Raw genomic sequence first — 19019 nt, 5'->3', positions numbered from 1 at the left:
GAGCTCCACCACCTCACCGACCCAAACCGCCGAGTTCAGGCCGGCCGCGAGTGCCTCGCGGCTGGACTAAAATTGTGTCCTACTCCCCCGGAGAAGGGCACAATTGCTCCATACGCGACCTAGCTATAAAAAAGTGCTGGTTACATGAAAAAATACAGTAAAATACAGTTTTCTTAAAGGGAAACAACCCTTCAGACCAGCACTACCTCAGGATTTTTTTTTTTTTTTTTTTTTTTTTACAGAACAGACTCCACAGGCTCTCGAAGCAATATGCCTTGCTTGACTTAGGGGGCAAGGCTTACTGCTGAGGCTCCTCTAAAAAAATGTGGGGAGGTGGAGGAAGTGGGGGGAGGGACCCCGCTCGTGACCCGCCGGGTTTGACACCCCCGAGGTCGGACGAACCCCCAAACAGAGTCCGTCCAAGCTCCGTCCGGCTAAAAACAGGGACAATAAACCCCCTAAACAAATTCCAACAGCCCTACCAAGGGAGATGGGTACAGATCACTCAACACCTGCTGGAGACTGAAAGAAGACTGAGGGAAATAGAGAGGAGGGGCTAGGATATACTGTCCCAAAGTTTTGTTTTCAGTCTCCACCTGCTGGTCATGATTAGATATATACCCATTCGTAAAGTTAACCTCTACTGGTCTGGAGAGTGCTAAAGAAAACTAGTATTATCCTTTAAACCCCTCCCTCCCCCCAAAGCTCTCACATGTCCAAGGCTCATTGGTTTCATTCATGTGTAAATCCATCTATTCAACTGATTGAAAGCCACAGGAATATCAAGCTTGAGCACAGCTGCATGCAGGCACAGAAAGGGTAACTGCCCCCACCCATCCACACAGGTAGCTAGCTACTCACCATTCTTTGATTTTAGGAATCCATTGCTAGCATCATCATGATTCAGTCGAACTAGTTCGCCCTTTACTTCCTTGTAGATGCTGAACTCTGCAGTGAGTGTATGGATGACCACAGACAAATCCTGCTCCCGAACCTTTGGAGAGGAAGGGGACGGAGGGGGGAAGAGGAAGTAATGAGAAACAAATAAAAATCACTGACCCCGTCTCTTACCATCCTAAGCCTAAAGAGATGATGTTTGCTTCTACCACTGCAAAACTTGCGTTAAGTTTTAGAGATGAGAGGGTTGAAGAAATTGGGGAGAAGGAAAGACTGGTGTATGTTGTGACATCTGCCAGCACTCTCGATTGATGTCAAATATTGGAGACTGAGCCAGAGCTGGCCTTACCAATTGCGAGGGTCCTGTGTAGACCAGTTTTGGAAGACCCTGCCCCACAAGTGGTTGGGTATATCCCTATCTTCAACCCACCCCCTCCACCAACTTTAAAATGTATTTTTCTTCCTAGAGGGCTCAGGGAAGTGGCAGAGATTCACACAGGCCAATTGCCCCCAACCAGAGCCTTCTTTCTGCTGCATCCCACCCCATTCTGCTGCAACTTCCTGCTTCCACAAGGGTGAGATGCAGTAGAAAGGGGGCTCAGGAGGCAGTGGTAAACAGCCTCTGTCAATCACTGCCATAAGCCCTCTATAGAAATGCTCCCTCCCTCCTTCCTTCCTTTACCCTGGTCTGGCATCTGTCTCCTTCCCTTCCCCCATGCCCTGGCATCACTCCCTCCCCCTCCATGGTCCGATATCTCCTTTCCTTCCCTCCCTCCCATAAACTTGGCTTCTTCTCTTGTTCCTCTCCTCTCCCTTCTCCTTCCTTCCCTCTCTTTCCCCAATTAGGTGCAGCAGCAACAGAAGCAGCATTTCCCTTCCCCCTTTCCTGTGCAGGAGAGGCATTTCTCTTCCCCTTTCCCTCCCTCTCACTTTCCATGTACAGCAGCAGCAGCATTTCCCTAGGGTCCCCCTTTCCTATGTAGCAGAAGCATTTCTCTTTCCCCTCCCCTTCTGTTCTCTTCCTTGTGGAGCAGCAGCGTGTCTGGCCGGCTCGTTCCGTTCAAAGCCGCGGGTGGCGGCTCCTTGCGAGATCTGCGCCTGAAGCCTCTCTGATGTTGTGATGTCAGAGAGGCTTCCGATGCAGGAGTGGATAGTGCGAGGAGCCGCCAACCCGCAGCTTTGAACGGAACGAGCCGGCCAGACATGCTGCTGCTTCAAAAGGAAGGGAAAGGGGAAGAGAAATGCTGTTGATCGCATCCAGACCGCGGGCCGCAAATAACACCTGGAGAGCCACATGCGGCCCACGGGCTGCGTGTTTGAGACCGCTGGGTTAGACTTATCCTGCTCCCTCACATCTAGGAACCCTTCCTTATGAACTGTAAGTGCAGTTGTTGATATGAAGGCACAACAAGTCCATTTGTGGTGGCAGAATGCAGTGTCCGTAAAAGGTATGTGGCCTTTCAAACAAGTATCATGAAAACTTCACCAGTTAGTGGCCCTCAAGGATTGGGAGTGAAGCCCTAGGGGCTTTGTGGGACAGATGAGCAAATACACTCTGAATAGAGGAGATCTATCTACTTTAAAGTAGTGTCTCCTTGCCGGTCAGGTTTTCAGGATATCCACAATGAATATGAATGAAAGAAAGTTGCATATAATGGAGGACGTATATGCAAATGAAGTTTATGCATATTCATTGTGGATATCCTGAAAACCTGACTGGCAAGGAGATACTCCAGGATCAAGTTGAGAAACTCTGCTCTAAAGAATTGTCATCAGTAGATGTTCACAACAAAATGTCATCTTGCATCGTTTTTTATGATTTATTCTTAATACACCACCTTTCACAGGGCTATGGCAAAGCGATTTGCAATAATTCACTGAAGACACGGAGCACAGGCAGCCATAAGTCTGCAGCTGCCGTCTCCCGTCAGAATTTGTCTCGCATTAACCCAGATCGGGATCTCTCTGCTCTTACCAGAATGAAATCGGTCTGGTACGTCGACAGCATCAGGACAGACACATTGTTCTCTGCCAACGGCGCAATGACAGACTTGGCGATCTTTGTCACGCCCACAGTCTGGGCACTGTTAGAAGAGCAGCCATTGGACAACACATTGAGCACCAGCCACGTGGCATCTGCTACCTGAAGGTAGTCAGAGGGAAGCAACTCTGGAACAAGAAACAAGAACACGCCACAGATAAGTAATCATATTAATTCTATAATCCAACTACCAATGAAGGCTCCAGTCAGGTCACCATTGGATAAAATGGAAAAAAAAACAACAACAACTTGTAATATTCCTTTTTAAAAAAAAATAAAAAAATTCTTTATTCATTTTATATCTTACAAGAAGTGTATCATAAAATAACATTTGAACTTATACAATATCACTTGATTCTCTATCAATTTAACCTAAATTATATTATTTAAATCCTCCCTCCCAACCCTACTAATTCATATGTAGTTGCATATATCATATATTATATTATATAATCTGTCCTATTAATCTAATCATTTAATATCAAATCAGAAACCCCCCCCCTCCATACTTTGCAATTATACCTATTAGGGAAAAATGATATTCCAATAATTACTCATTACAATATTCTATTAATGGCCTCCAAACCTCCTGAAAGTTATTAAAATTTCCTTTCTACAAGGCTAACATTCTTTCCATCTTGTACATATGACATAATGAATTCCACCAAAAACTATAATTTAATCTATTCCAATTTTTCCAGTTAAATGTAATCTGCTGGATGGCTTATTATTCTTTGGAGATATTTGACTTTTCTTCCTCATTGACATTCCAAATAATATAGTATAGGATAGAGCCACAGGATTTTCCAACAAACAATTTATTTGGCCCCAAATCAATTTCCAAAAAGCCAAAATGAATGGACAATAGAACAATAAATGATCTAAAGCCCCCGCTTCGAGATGACAATGTCAACACCTATTAGATTTAGAGCTATCTAATTTTTGTAAATGGACAGGGGTCCAAAAAGCTCGGTGCAACAGAAAAAAACAAGTTTGTCTCATAGATGCCGACATTGTACAACTCATCCTCCGAGACCAAATTCGTGGTCATTGAGATGCAGTAATTTGATGCTTAATCTCAATGTTCCAAATGTCTGTAAGGCCAGTTTTTGGTTTTTTATTCATAAATCCAGATATCAATTTATACCACTGTGTGGCCTAGTGTCCCAGGAAGTCCACCTGAAAACACAAGAACTCTAGACTATATTGTTTATTAAGATTTTTCCATTCAGGGAACCCTGCCTGAATGACCTGCTTCAGTTGCAACCATCTATAACTTTGTGATTTATTAAGACCAAATTTATGTTGCAGCTGTGAAAAATCAAGCAGTTTACCATTAGATATAACATTGTCCAAAGTTCTTATACCTGCCATAACCCAATACAGTGGTACCTTGGATTACGAGCATAATCCGTTCCAGGAGCATGCTCGTAATCCAAAATGCTCGTTTATCAAAGCGAGTTTCCCCATAGGAAATAATGGAAACTCACTTTGATGCGTTTCCCCCCCCCCTGAGAACCGGCATTGCTCACCTCGAAGGCCCCCCCCCCGCGATCAGGCACTCCCCCTGCGATCCGGCACTCCCCCTGCCTCGAACCGGCACCCCCCCTGACATGATCCGACATCCCGACACAATTGGGCACCCTCCCGCCGCTTCTTACCCTCATCTGGGCACTCTTGAAAATCGACTTCCTCCTCTGCTGGGCCTTGAGCATCTGAGCATGCTCAAGGCCTGCGAGTTCACGTGAACTCACAGGCCTTGAGCATGCTCAGATGCTCAAGGCCCAGCAGAGGAGGAAGCCGATTTTCAAGAGTGCCCAGATGAGGGTAAGAAGGGCGGGGGGGGGTGCCCAATTGTGTCGGGGGGAGGGTTCGGATCGTGGCGGGGGGTGCCCAATCGTGTCGGGGGGGGGGGGTCGGATCGTGGCGGGGGGGTGTCGGATCGTGGCAGGGGGTGCCGGTTCGAGGCAGGGGGGGGTGCCGGATCGCAGGGGGGTGGTGCCGGATTGCAGGGGGGGGTGCTCGTAAATCGAGCCATGCTCAGTTTCCGAGGCACTGATTTTGCAAATGTTTTGCTCGTCTTGCAAAACACTAGCAAACCGGTGCACTCGTAAACCGAGGTACCACTGTACTTCCAGATGACCTTAAATCCGCCTATTTGAATCTTGGAGTTAAGCCATATAGTTTGATTTGTTGATTTATGTATAGGAACAGGTGTTAAATTATTCACAAATCTCAAAGTTTTCCATGTATCAACTAACAATCTGTTTTCTTTATATATCCTAGGCATTTTGATACTAAGAACATGGTTTAATCGCAGAGGAAAAATGAGTCGCCATTCCAACCACAACCAGTCTGGAATTTTATCAATGGGCTCTGGGAGGACCCAATACATATCTTGGCGCATAATATAGGCTTGATGATACCTATAAAAATTGGGAAAATTTACCCCCCCCTTCCCTAATTGACTTTTGCAAAGACACTAAAGCAATTCTAGCAATTTTACCAAGCCAAACAAATTTTGTAAGAATACTATTTAACTTTTTATAAAAGGACCCCTGAAAAAAACTGGTATCATATCCATTTGGTAACAAACCACAGGCAATATCATTTTAATTGTTTGGATTCTCCCCCACCAAGATAAATGTAAAAGATTCAATTGCTCACACATTTCTGTTACCTTCTTTAATAAAGTTTTTTCATTTACTTTCATTGTGTCTTCCAGTGTATTTTTTATCCAAATTCCTAAGTATTTTATTCCATCTTCCTTCCATATAAAGGAAAATGAGTCAAACAAACCTTTTGTACAATGTACATTGAGTGGAAGAACTTCAGCTTTATTCCAATTAATTTTATACCCAGAGAACTTTCCAAATTTCTCTATTAATTCAAGCAAGGATGGAATGGTTGTTTCAGAGTTTCTCAAATGAAGCAAAATGTTATCTGCATAAGCAGAGACCTTATATTCCCGTTCTGAATAGGGAATACCCTGTATCTCCTTTGTCTGTTGAATAGCTAATAACAAGGGTTCTAATACAATATCAAAAAGCAAAGGAGACAAGGGACATCTTTGCCTAACCCCCCTCTGCAAACAAAACCTTTCCGAAAAATTATTATTAATATATAATCTAGCAGTCGTGGAGCTATATAAGGATTGAATCATCTGTATAAAACCTGTCCCTATACCAAACCACTCCATAGCTTGATACATGAAGGTCCATTCCACCCGATCAAATGCCTTCTCTGCATCCAAGGAAACAGAAAAAGCGGGATATTTTATATCTTTTGTTAAATATAACATTTGAAAAGCCAATATGATATTATTAGAAGAATGTCTCTGGGCAACAACATAGGAAGTGTCGGATCCAAGATGGTGGCGGTCCAACTTTTGCTGAGAGGCTAGTGTCTGTGAGCTCGCTACGACTTAATATTTCCAGCTAACCTTACTGTCAGCATAGCTATCGCTACCATTCAGCATTTTCAGTTGGCATTACTTTTGTCAGCGAAGGCCTATGGGAAATTATATCAATCTGACTCTGGCATGTGAATGCAGATAGACCCTGAGGGCAGGGAGACTGTTTTAAGTAGCCCTGATTGAATCATGACTAGCTAAAAGGTGTTAATATCTGATTAAGAGGGTGCTTAGGACAATGGGTCCAGGTGCACAGATCAAGAAGATAGGCTGCTTGAATGGGACAAAGAAGCCAGAGACTAATCCCATCTACCATGCCTGCAAGTATCACACCCTCCTTAGCAATTAAATTAACCATTGTTTCAAACAGTTTACAAATTCTAAACAGAAAGATACTGGGACATACAATAGTTTCTAAACACAGAATAAGATTCCAAGATATAAAAGCCTCCTTTCTGCAACACATCAGAAGCTCTAGCTCTCGCTCTCTTTCTCTGTCTATCCTTCTCTTTATCTATGGAACACGAAGCTTAAACCATCACCCCATCCCCCTTTTCTCTCTCTCTCTGCCTTTCCCTGGAACTTCACGCTTCCTTCTGGACTCTGTAAGGCAGGGAAACTGCTTTGCTCTCTGCTTAATTGTTGTAATGCCTATGAATACTACTTTTCTGTAAGACTATTTCTATAATATATTCTTTATGCAATCACCTCTGGCTGTGCCTCTTTGATTCTACTTCCTGGTGAATCTTCAGTGAGAGAACTGAACCTGGGACCGGGCGTTTGTCAGGGCACCTCTCACTTAACCCCTACCACCATATATTGTGGGGGCCACTAACAAACCTGACACTTACCTTTTGACGATGCCCAAGTGGAGAGGAAGGAGTTCGGCTGGGGCCGTGCAGGGCTCCAGTGCCTCCGTTTGGGCACTGTGGAGGAGCTCTTCCGACGCATGCAAGGAACCCTTCGGCAGCCGGTGACTCGCCCGCAGGAGACGCCCCGGATGGGCAAGACGGAGGCGCTCTTTTTGGGCCTGGAGACAACTCTGAGTCCCAACACAAAGGCATCGCCCCCTAATCATCAAGTTACCAGCTCCCTGTGGGCGGGGGAGTTCTCGGAGGAGGAAACTCGCTCTGCCCTAGAGGCCGGGGACAACACTGAGGGGAGCTTGGAGCCGGACTCCCTGCAATCTCAGGAGAGTCTTGGAGCAGAAACCGAGGAATCAACAGCTTCTGGGGACGGTCAAAACCAGGGAAGTGACAGCGAGAGAAGAACGACTGGTGAGGAAAGAAAACGTTTGCAGTTGCCTTTGTTACAGAAGCCCCGAGAGGTAACACTTGACTATCTGGGACCTGGTAGCCAGTCTACCTAACTTAATAAATCCCCAAATAGCTAGAAGGAAAAATAAATGTTCATTCCACTGATATTAGAAATTTGAAACAAGAAGTAAAAGAATTTAAAGAAGGCATTGGAGACATTAATCAGGAGATAATAAAGGTTAAAAAATTCAAGAAACTTTAATTAAAGACAACACTAATCTTAGAAGGAAGTTTGAATTTTTGGAAAACTTTTCCCGCAGTAATAATTTAAGATTGGTTAACTTCCCTAGGATTCAGATGGTAACTCCTAGAAAATGTTGAAAAAATATATGATAGAAATTTTGGGAATATCAGAGGAGATGATACCTCCACTTACTCAAGCTTATTATCTCCCTAATAATCAACAGAAACAAAAACAACAAGAAATTACACAGGGAGAAAATTTGAATGTATCTAATTTATTGAAAATGTCTGATAAGGAATCGTTTACTCCTGGAACTTTATTACTAACAGTTGCTTTGGCACCAGATAAAAATTGGTTATTAAGACTCTTCTTTCAAAATAAACAGAAACAATTTCATGGGATGAAAATACAAATGTATCCAGACTTGGCGAGAGATACCCAGAGGCGTCGTAGATAATTTTTACTTTTAAAACCTGGAATCTAGCCTTAGGGGCAATGTTTTATCTTCATCACCCATGCAAATGTATAGTGAATTATTCTTCTCAAAAATATGTTTTCTTTGAGCCCTTTCAGTTGACAACTTTTTTATCGCTGTCACGCTTGGAAAAAGATAAGAGCTAAGCCCTAGATATTATGGGGTAACCTGCCTCAGCTTAATTGGCAGTCCTATACTTCTTTAAGATATAGTTAATTAATCTCGCATTAGCTATATTTTGGATCCAATGAGGACTTGAGCTGAAATTTAAGCATAATTGTTTTCTTTCTTTTTAACTGATTATATGTTTCTTATATTGAAGTAATTAATTCTTGGCTTGCATTTTGCTTTCTGTACAAGTTTTATGCTTGATATGTATTGTAAAATGATAAATAAATAATAAAAAAAAGAAGAATGTCTCTGAGCAACAAATCCAGTTTGGTGCATACCAATAATATAAGGGAGAGCCTTGGCTAAGCGTAAAGCCAAAAGTTTGCCATCTACATTAATTAAAGAAATAGGCCTGTAATTTGAAACCAAAGTAGGATCTTTATTTGGCTTTGGCAAAACTATAGTTAAAGATTCTGCCATAGTGCCTGTAATACAAACCTTAATTAGTTGAGTCTGAGATAAATTTAACAAATATGGTAATAGGGTATTTTGAAATGATTTAAAAAATTCCACCGTAAAACCATCACCACCTGGAGCGGATCCAACTCTAAGGGACTTCAACGCTGTTTGCAATTCTTTTAATGACATAGGCTATTCAAGACTTTCTTTTATATGTTCAGGAATTTTAGGTCCCTCTAACAATTTTAAAAATTCTAAACCATCTTTTTCTTTATCCGAATAAGGCTCAGAAGAATAAAGAGCTTTATAAAATTTTAAAAATTGTTTTAAAATAGGTTCAACTTGAGTGTAAGTATCACCTTTCTCATCTTTAATGGCAATTATTTTTGACTTTCTTTTTTTTTTTTGCTTTAAGATAGTTTGCCAATAATCTTCCCGCCTTATTTGAATTTCCATAATACAAAGCTTGTTATAATGCTATAATAAAGGTTACATATGCCAATAAGACAGTGAGTTTTGAAGATCCTGAAAAGTTAAAGGTCTTTTTGGATGCATGTGAACAACCGATGGCTTCATGAAAAGAAAAAGGGTTCCAATGTCATTAACTTCTAATTACTTATTATTTGACTAATTTTTATGTTTTTATTTAAACAAAGTTGGGATATTCACATAAGGAGCTGAATGGAATGAAAGATGGAATCTTTTTTGAATTAACCGTTATAACCGTCCTGGATATAAGTGTTAATAGCTTGTAGTATTCCAAGGACACACTAGAGACAACAAACAGGTTAGATTCCAGGAACTGAAAGGTATGACGGGATATAAATAAAGCTATTATTTTTATTCTCTCTCTAATGAATACGCCTGAGAAATTTGCACATCCACCGGTGTGTGGGTGGAGGCTTATTGCCTTGACCCAGAAGTGAAGTGTCGGAGCTGTGCTCCTATCACTGAGGGTTCACACTGAGAGCGCCCTACAACATTATACAGTGTGACATGCTTTTTTGACTTGTTACACTGTATTTGGCTTATAAGTTGTGAGACAAGTTTGGCACTGTGGGCTTCCCCCACGCAGACCTTGATGTGACTTGGTTGCCTTCCTTGTTTTTTCTAGTTTAGGATTTGTTTGGCAAATCAGGAGTGTTTTGTTGTTGTTGACTAATTTAGTGGTGGCAGGGGATTTCAATGCTGTTATAGATCCAATAATGGATAAAAAGCCTAGTAGAATTATGAAATCAATGGGATTAGATAATTTGGTATAAACATGTAATTTAAAAGATATATGGCGTATTCTTCATTTTAATGATTGGGAATTTACATTTTGTTCACATGTTCATCAATCATTTTCAAGAATTGATTATATTTTTGTTTCAGATCAGATGGTACAGCAAGTTGTAAAAGCTGACATAGAACCATTAGTAATATCTGATCATGGTGGTGTATGGATAGAAGTTAACTTAATAGATCAAGATAATTCCAAACCTGTATGGAGGTTTGATAATACTTTGCTTGCTGATTCTAAATTTTGCACAGAATTTCAGATAAAAATGAAGGAATATTTTAGACTTAATGATCTAGAGGAAATATCGATTGGAATATTATGGAATGCTTTCAAAGCAACTATGAGAGGACAAATTATATCATATTCTGCGTATAAAAAGAAACAGATAAGAAAGCAATTTGCAAATTTGGAAAAAGAAATTAAAAATTTGGAATTAAAATTGGTTAATAAATGGGAACAAGAGACATTTCAAATATTGTTAAAAAAAATGTGAATATAATGAAATTTCATCTGGGTTAGTAAGGAAAGATATTTTTGCTCAGCAAACGATGTATTATGGTAGTGCAAATAAGGCTGGAAGATTATTGGCAAATTATTTAAAAGCAAAGAAAAGAAAGGAGAAAATAAGCATAATTAAAGATGAATTAGGAAATTCTCATTCTCAAATTGGAAATATATTAAAACAATTTTTAAAATGTTATAAGTCACTGTATTCTTCTGAGTCTTATTTAGATAAAGAGAAAGATGGGTTGGATTTTTTGAGTTTAGTTGAAGGACCTAAGGTTCCTGATCATATAAAAGGAAGTTTAGATAAACCTATATCATTAAAAGAGTTACAAATGGCATTGAAATCCCTTAGAGTTGGGACCGCTCCAGGAGGAGATGGATTTACAGTAGAGTTTTATAAAGAATTTCAAATTTCCCTTTTACCATATTTATTAAAACTATATCAGGACCAACTGAATAAAGGTTGTATATCAGGCACTATGGCAGAATCTTTAACTATTGTTTTGCCAAAGCCAAATAAAGATCCAACATTTGTTTCAAACTACAGGCCTATATCTTTAATAAATGTAGATGGAAAAATATTAGCTAAGATTTTAGCATTAAGATTGGCTAAAGCTCTTCCGCGTATAATAGGAATAAATCAAACTGGATTTGTTGCTCAAAGACACTTCAAATAATACTAGACTGGCATTTCAGATGTATTATTTAACAAGACAAATTAATGATCCGGCTTTTTCAGTATCACTAGATGCTGAGAAGGCTTTTGATCGTGTAGAATGGAATTTTATGTATCAAGCTATGGAATGGTTTGGTATTGGATCTGGATTTATACAAATGATTCAAGCACTGTATAGCTCCCCAACTGCTCGCTTATACATAAATAATAATTTTTCAGATGTTTTTAAATTGCATAGGGGAGTTAGACAGGGTTGTCCATTATCTCCTTTGCTCTTTGATATAGTTCTTGAACCCTTGTTGTTAGCTATTCAACAGGCAAGGGACATAGAGGGTATTCCATGTGCTGGAGTGGAATATAAAGTATCCGCTTATGCAGATGATATATTGCTTCATTTGAGAAATCTGGAAACAACAATTCCATGTCTACTGGAGATAATAGATACATTTGGAAAATTATCAGGATACAAAATAAATTGGACTAAATCAGAAATTTTACCTTTAAATGTGCATTGTACAAAAGGTATACTTGATTCTTTCCCTTTTATTTGGAAAGAAGAGGGTATAAAATACTTAGGTATTTGGTTGAATAAAACACTCGAAGAGACAATGAGAATAAACGAAAAATTTTTATTACAAAAAGTAACAGAGTTATGTGAGCAATGGAATCCTTTACATTTGTCATGGTGGGGAAGAGTTCAAACTGTTAAAATGATGATTTTGCCTGTAGTTTGCTATCAATTGGGAATGATACCAGTGTTTTTTAGGGGTCTTTTTATAAAAAATTAAATAGTATTCTGGTTAAATTTATTTGGCTGGGTAAAATTGCAAGAGTGGCTCTAGTGTCTTTGCAAAGACCAATTGAGGAGGGTGGGGTAAATTTTCCCAATTTTTATAGGTATCATCAGGCCTATATCATGCGTCAAGGTATGTATTGGGTCCTCCCAGAGCTTTTGGAACAAATACCAGAATGGTTACGGGTGGAGAGATCACTTATTTTTCCACTTAGGCTTGATCTTCTGATTGGTATAAAAGTGCCTAGAATACGTAAAGACAATAAAGTATTAATGGATACTTGGAAAACATTACGATTTGTAGATAAATTAACTAGTGATTCTATTTTAAAATCGAAACAACAGACTATTTGGGTAAACTCCAAGATACAAATAGGCGGGTTTAAGGTTGTCTGGAAAGATTGGATTAAAGCAGGTATAAGATCTTTAACTGAAGTAATTGATAATGGTAAGCTGCTTGATTTTTCACAATTGCAACATAAATATGGTCTGAATAAAAAACAAAGTTATAAATGGTTGCAATTGAAGCAGGCTATTCAGGTGGGGTTCCCTGAATGGAAATCTTTAAATGATCATTACAGCTTAGAATTCTTATGTTTCCAGGCAGATTTTCTGGGACACCAGGCCGCAAAGTGGTATAAAATTATATCTAATTATTTGAATAAGAAACCAAAAAATGGATTAAGAGATATTTGGAGCATTGAGATTAAGCATCAAATTAATGCATCTCAATGGCCACGTATTTGGTCTTGGAGAATTAAAGGTACGATGTCAGCATCTATTAGGCAAACATGGTTCTTTTTGTTGCATAGAGCATTCTGGACCCCTACTAGATTACAAAAATTAGATTGCTCTAAGTCTAATAGATGCTGGCATTGTAAAATTGAAATTGGAACTTTAGACCATCTTTTATTTTATTGTCCATGTATTCAGGCATTTTGGATATCAATATGGGATCAGGTTAATATGTTGATGGAAAATCATGTAGCATTATCCTACGACACAGTGATTTTTGGAATGTGTATGAGGGCCAAAAGTCAGATATCTGCAGCAAACAACAAATTATTGATGATTCTTACTGGAGTGGGAATTCAACAAATAACGACTAATTAGAAAGATTATTCTAGATTGAATTGTAGTTTTTGGTGGAACTCAGTTTGTCATTGTATAAGATGGAAAGATTTTCTGCAGTACAGAGGGGATATTTTAAAAGGTTTAAGGAGGTGTGGAGGCCATTAATTGAATATTGTAATGATTAAGGATTATTCTTTTTCCTTAAGGGATAATTTGTAAAAATGGGGGGGAGGGAGAGTCTAAGTATGTATATGTTTGGGTAAAATATTTTGTTGATATGGGAGGGGATGGGAGGTGGGTGGAGGGAATTAAAACATGTGTAATTATATTGATTAAGAATGTCAAGTGAGTGATGTGAATTATTTGTAATAATATTGTACACTTGTTGAAAGAAATAAAAAGGAATAAAGATAAAAAAAAGAACCTCCAAGATAAAAAAAAAAAAAGAAAAAGATATTTAAGTCTCAAAGAGATAGCACTTGTTCTAGTCTATCCTAGGTGCCACTCTTTTCTCCAGTTCTGTTTATGTGGGATTCAACATCTATTGGCTGTGATACCTGTTGGAGTACCCAGTCCTAAGATTACCATCTAGATCAGTGGTCTCCATTGCAAGGCCCGCGAACAAATGGTGGCACGCAGACATTTCTGGCGGCTCACACTGTAGTCTGGGGTTCCATCCCTGCAGGCGCTCTCTCTTCAGGCCGCCAGCAGCTTGAGTGAGGTAAATATACTGTCTTCAGCGACCTGGAAGTTTTCCCTCTGCTACTGCTTCCTGTCCCTGCATAGGTACAAAGCAGTAGCAAAGGGAAAGCTTCCGGGCTGGCAAAAGCAGAGTATTTACTTCACTTGCGCTGCTGCCAGATCCCATGGAGGGGTGGTCGCAGGGGATCACAGATGGGGTGATCTGCGGGGATGGGGAGGAAAAAACAAAAAGAAGAAGATGCCATACCTTCAGGAGAGGGAAAGGAAAGGAGGAGAGAGATGGACTACTGAAGTGGGACAGGGGAGGCGAGGAGAGGGATACCAGGTCACAAAAAGGGGGAAAGGGAAAGAGAGAGAGATGGACTACTGGAGAGGGAGGGATGGAGAGAGAAGTGCCAGACCAGGGAAGGAGAAGAGAGGTAGGGGAGAGGAGGAAGAGAAGGACAGAGATGCCAGACCACAAAGAGGGAGGAGAGGAGACCACCAGAGTTGAGAGAGGGAGGAGATGGTGAACAGGGATAGGAGGGGTGGGAAGAGAAGGAAAAAATGATGTTTAAGAAAAGATGGGAATAGGGGAGAAGAAAGAGGGAGGAGTTGGTACATACTGATGGAGGGAAAGGGTAGAGAGGGAGGAGATGGTACACATGGGAAAGACATGGAAAAGTAGATAGATTTGATAAGGAAGCAGAAAAATTGAAGAGTTGAATATTAAAAGTTGATGGCAAAGATGGATGTAGAGCAGAAAGTGAAGGAGAGAAGAACAGCAAATGGAAAAGAAAGCCCTTGAAACAGAGTTACGAGCACAGACAGAAGTGCAACCAGAGATTGGGAAAAGACGATTAGAAAAATAAAATCACCAGACAAAGGTAGGAAAAATTATTTTCAATTTAGTGATTGAATATGTCGGTTTTGAGAATTTACATTTGCTATCTATATTTTGCACTGTTCAGGAAGCAAAGCATTTCTTTCTATTTCTCTGGTGTTGCACTGCATACAGAAAGCCTGGCATCTTAGGGTTTGGTTTGTGTATATTAGGACTTTTATAGTTTGCAAACCTGTATTTGCTTAGGGTTTATCTGTGTTCTGCATGTGTGATCAAGGCCAGGTGTTCTGGTAGGAATGAATGCTGAGAAGTTAATGGTGTCATGGCCCCGAGTAGGAAAATATTTGTTGGCTCTCCATCAACCCTTTTGGACCCAAAATGGTCCTTGCTTAAAAATTAGCAAAGAACACTGACCCTAGATTATTCCAAAGAGAGGAGGACAGCCAAGGAGGGGAAAGGCTAAGTCACCAACATGCATGAGGCGCTCTGCTAAGGGGAGCAGCGGAGAAGAAAAGGAGAGGGAAAAAAAAAGAAAGTGGGAAATTTAAGAAAGGACAAGCTTCAGCGAGACGTTATTTCGGTTAATCATTCTCTGCCTATCCAAGCACTATCAAAGCAATACAGAATTTTGGACAAGGCAGCTGAGGAGCAAAGTTCTCCCTGTTAGAAATGGGCTACTTAGCTCCAATGAACTCCAAGAAACCCAAATGAAGCTAAATGTCATCGGAACACTACGTAATCCTGTCGCACTGAATTCAGATTTCTTCCTGAGAAATGCAGGAGATTCATTTATAATCTGACGTTTAGAGGAGACATAAAATGGTTGCACACTCTGCGAGGACAGTAAAATGGAAACGGCAAGCATATGGCAAGCAAATATCCAATACAGACATCTCTTAAAATCCTTAGAGTATTGATAGATAGATGCTGCACAATGCAGAGTCAAATCAACAAAACAACACAAAACGCATACTTCACCATGCGTAACCTACGAAAAATAAGAAAATCCTTCAACAAAGAACAATACAGGATCATAGTCCAATCCCTTGTACTAGGACTATTGGACTACTGCAACATCCTCTACCTACTGTTGGGCCGCCGCGTGAGCGGACTGCTGGGCACGATGGACCTCAGGTCTGACCCAGTAGAGGCATTTCTTATGTTCTTACCTTGTCCAATAAACCTAATTAAACAACTACAGTCCGTTCAGAACACAGCTCTCAGGGATAGAGGGGTATAGATAGAGGGCTACTGCACAGGTCCTGGACCTGTTGGGCCGCCGCGTGAGGGGACTGCTGGGCACGATGGACCTCGGGTCTGACCCAGTGGAGGCATTGCTTATGTTCTTATGTAATCTATTCACTCGGAAAATTTGACCACATCACCCAATGCCTACCTAGACTCACACAAGCCAGAATCCAATTCAAATTATTCGTTCTATTACACAAAGTAATAAACGGAACTGCGCCTACCTACCTAAACAATTGCCTAAATCGAAACCTTTCACCCAGAATTAGGAGAACCCAGACCCCATTCTCCTACCCGCCACTCAAAGGTACCCAACGCAAAAAGCTATACGACAGCCTCCTAGCTACTAAAGCAGCGAAACTTGACCCCTCCATATCCAACCTATTGACTACAACAATAGACTATAAAGCATTCCGAAAAGAAATAAAAACACTACTATTCAAAAAACATATTTGGTTAACCTAAGCTAACATGAATCCCATCATGCTGGAATCTTCCTCTCTATGTCACAAAATAACCTGAAACCTCACTATGTAACTTGAAACCAACTACCTTCTAATGTAATGTAATTTCATGGAAATATCCAACTATCTTCCAATGTATCTTCCTGGAAATGTCCAGCTATCTCCAATGTAATGTAACTTCCTGGAAATGCCCAGTTATCTTCCAATGTAATCCGCTTAGAACCGCAAGGTACAAGCGGAATAGAAATCCGTAATGTAATGTAATATGTATACTTCCCCTTTTAAAAAGCGCTCCTTACATGTACAATTAGTGGCATCAGCATAATACATTTATTAATGCCAGCTCTGGAACAGGCATTAAATACTTATCTAACTAAACCTTTTTTTAAAAATTCTTTATTCATTTTTGAAACTTACAATAAGTGCAACAGTATATAACATCATTTTTACTTAAGTACAACACTTAATAATCTATTAAAATCTAATTCAGATTCCATATCCCTCCCCCCCCCCTACTTAATAACTTTCTTCAAACACAAGAAACACATAATAACCCCATCTCTCCATTTTTATTTGAACTCATAAGAAAACAAAAACATCCCTCCCCACCCCCGACCTTGGATGTGCATAATTAAGGGGAACCTAACCTCTTAATTTTATAGACTGGGTCATCAACCAAAAGGAGCTCAACTCGGGTTAACAATAATGGAAAAAAACCATTACATAAAACTTAGCAAAGGAAATAAACTAGAATGGTTAGTTTACAAAGTGTTTAGAAAACAGGAAAGTTTTCAGGGATTTCAGGAACCTAAACTTCATAATACAAGCGGTAAAGCATTTCAGAGTTCTATCAATTCCAAAATCTACTTCTCCACACCAGATCTCTCTAAGGAATCCAGGCTCAAGTCTGAGCCTGCCTGTCTGACATTGTCGTCCAATGTATCACTGTCTTCTAAAATTGAACATGGCCAAGACTGAGCTCCTTATCTTCCCGCCTAAACCCACTTCCCCGCTCCTCTATTCTTTATCTCTGCGGACAATACTCTTCTCCTCTCTGTCTTGCCAGTTCATAACCATGAGGGGAGAATTACAATAAAGTCAAGAAAAGGAGGGACAGGGAGGAAACAAGAGGGAAGGGGTTTGAGAGATGCTTTAGGGAAAAATCGTTCATTATTTGTGAAAACAGGTTGTTTAGTATCTGTGGTGCTAGCTGCTCCAACTCCCCTCCTGGAAACTCAAAGGCCAAAGTCCAGATACACTTAGACAGAAAGAAAGACTGCTGGAAAATCCGTATAACCTGAACAAATCAATTATCAACTTTGTTACATGTTAAGGTTTTTTATTTTAGGCACAAAGTAATTTTCACAGGGGAGAGTGTGGTGCAATGGTTAAAGCTCCAGCCTCAGCACCCTGAGGTTGTGGGTTCAAATTCCACGCTGCTCCTTGTGACCCTGGGCAAGTCTCTTAATCCCCCCATTGACCCAGGTACATTAGATAGACTGAGTCCACCAGGACAGACAGGGAAAATGCTTGAATACCTGAATAAATTCATGTTGACTTGGGAGAACGGTATAGAAAATTGAATGAATAAATAAATATATTTCTCTCATTTCCAGTAAGCCAACAGATTCCAAATACCCTTGGGTGGTTAATAAGAGATTTTTCTGATCTTTACAAATACAAATTACTCTACCTCTTCATTAACTCATCTATCATTTGTGTTGATTTTCATCTTCTGTACAAATTCTTATGCTTAGCCAATGATTACATTACATTACATTAGGGACTTCTATCCACCATTACCTTGCGGTTCAAGGCGGATTACAAAAGAGTTATCGAAGATGTATTCCGAAAGATATCTGGTCATTTTCAAGGAAAATAAAGAGTAGAGCTGGTTGTTTTAGGGTTGAGGATTTAGTGAGAGGAATTAAACTTGCGGTATTAGGTCTTTTTCAGGGATTTCTTGAAGAGTATGGTCTTTATTTCTTTTCTAAATGATAAGAACAGGCCTCACCAAAACACAAGGAACATCCTCAAGTACTAAGCAGATCATAAGGCCTTGCTCAGTCTGCTCCTCTTCACAGCATAGGTCTCCTATTTTGCATACTAGCGATCGACCTGCCAACTTGGGTAAGAGATGATCTAGGGCACTTTTTGGGCTTGCGAGCTACTTTTAAAATGACCAAGTCAAAATGATCTACCAACAATCATTTTTTTTTAAAACCCACAAAAGCACACTGTACGCAGAGAAAATGTGGATTATCATTTATAATCCGGGGGTTTTCAAAGAGGTCAAGGCAGATGACTTTATGCAATGTCACCTCAGTAACAACAATACAAAAATAGACAAATATACCTCCTCCCTTTTTACTAAACCTTGTGGCATGATCTCCAAGCTCATTTATGGCCAGTAGCAGATGTAAATGTTAGCTACCTCCTCTACGGAAGTTCTTGCATGACTTCAGGTATGCTACGGAAACTATCTAATGGTCTCCATTTGGCTGGCGCCTGGCTCTTTTGGGTTTTCTAGGAATGATATTCCAGCAAGGATACAC

At 40.1% G+C, this 19019-nt stretch overlaps 1 protein-coding gene across 2 annotated transcripts in view; it reads right to left on the bottom strand.

Annotated features, from left to right (window-relative positions):
• The window catches only part of CASTOR1 (cytosolic arginine sensor for mTORC1 subunit 1), a 77224-nt gene that overhangs the window by 45426 nt on the left and 12779 nt on the right, over window positions 1-19019 (bottom strand). For both annotated transcript variants that reach the window (XM_033956850.1, XM_033956849.1), the window contains exons 3-4: window positions 2873-3066; window positions 862-994 (exon numbers count right to left, since the gene is read on the bottom strand). In XM_033956850.1, coding sequence (XP_033812741.1) covers window positions 862-994; window positions 2873-3066 — 327 coding nt within the window. The remainder of the gene's footprint in view (window positions 1-861; window positions 995-2872; window positions 3067-19019) is intronic.

Source organism: Geotrypetes seraphini, chromosome 8 (genome assembly GCF_902459505.1).
Source record: "Geotrypetes seraphini chromosome 8, aGeoSer1.1, whole genome shotgun sequence".
NCBI classification, from domain to species: Eukaryota; Metazoa; Chordata; class Amphibia; order Gymnophiona; family Dermophiidae; genus Geotrypetes; species Geotrypetes seraphini.
Note: the sequence above shows the minus strand (reverse complement) of the source record. Positions and strands in the feature narration are given on the sequence as shown.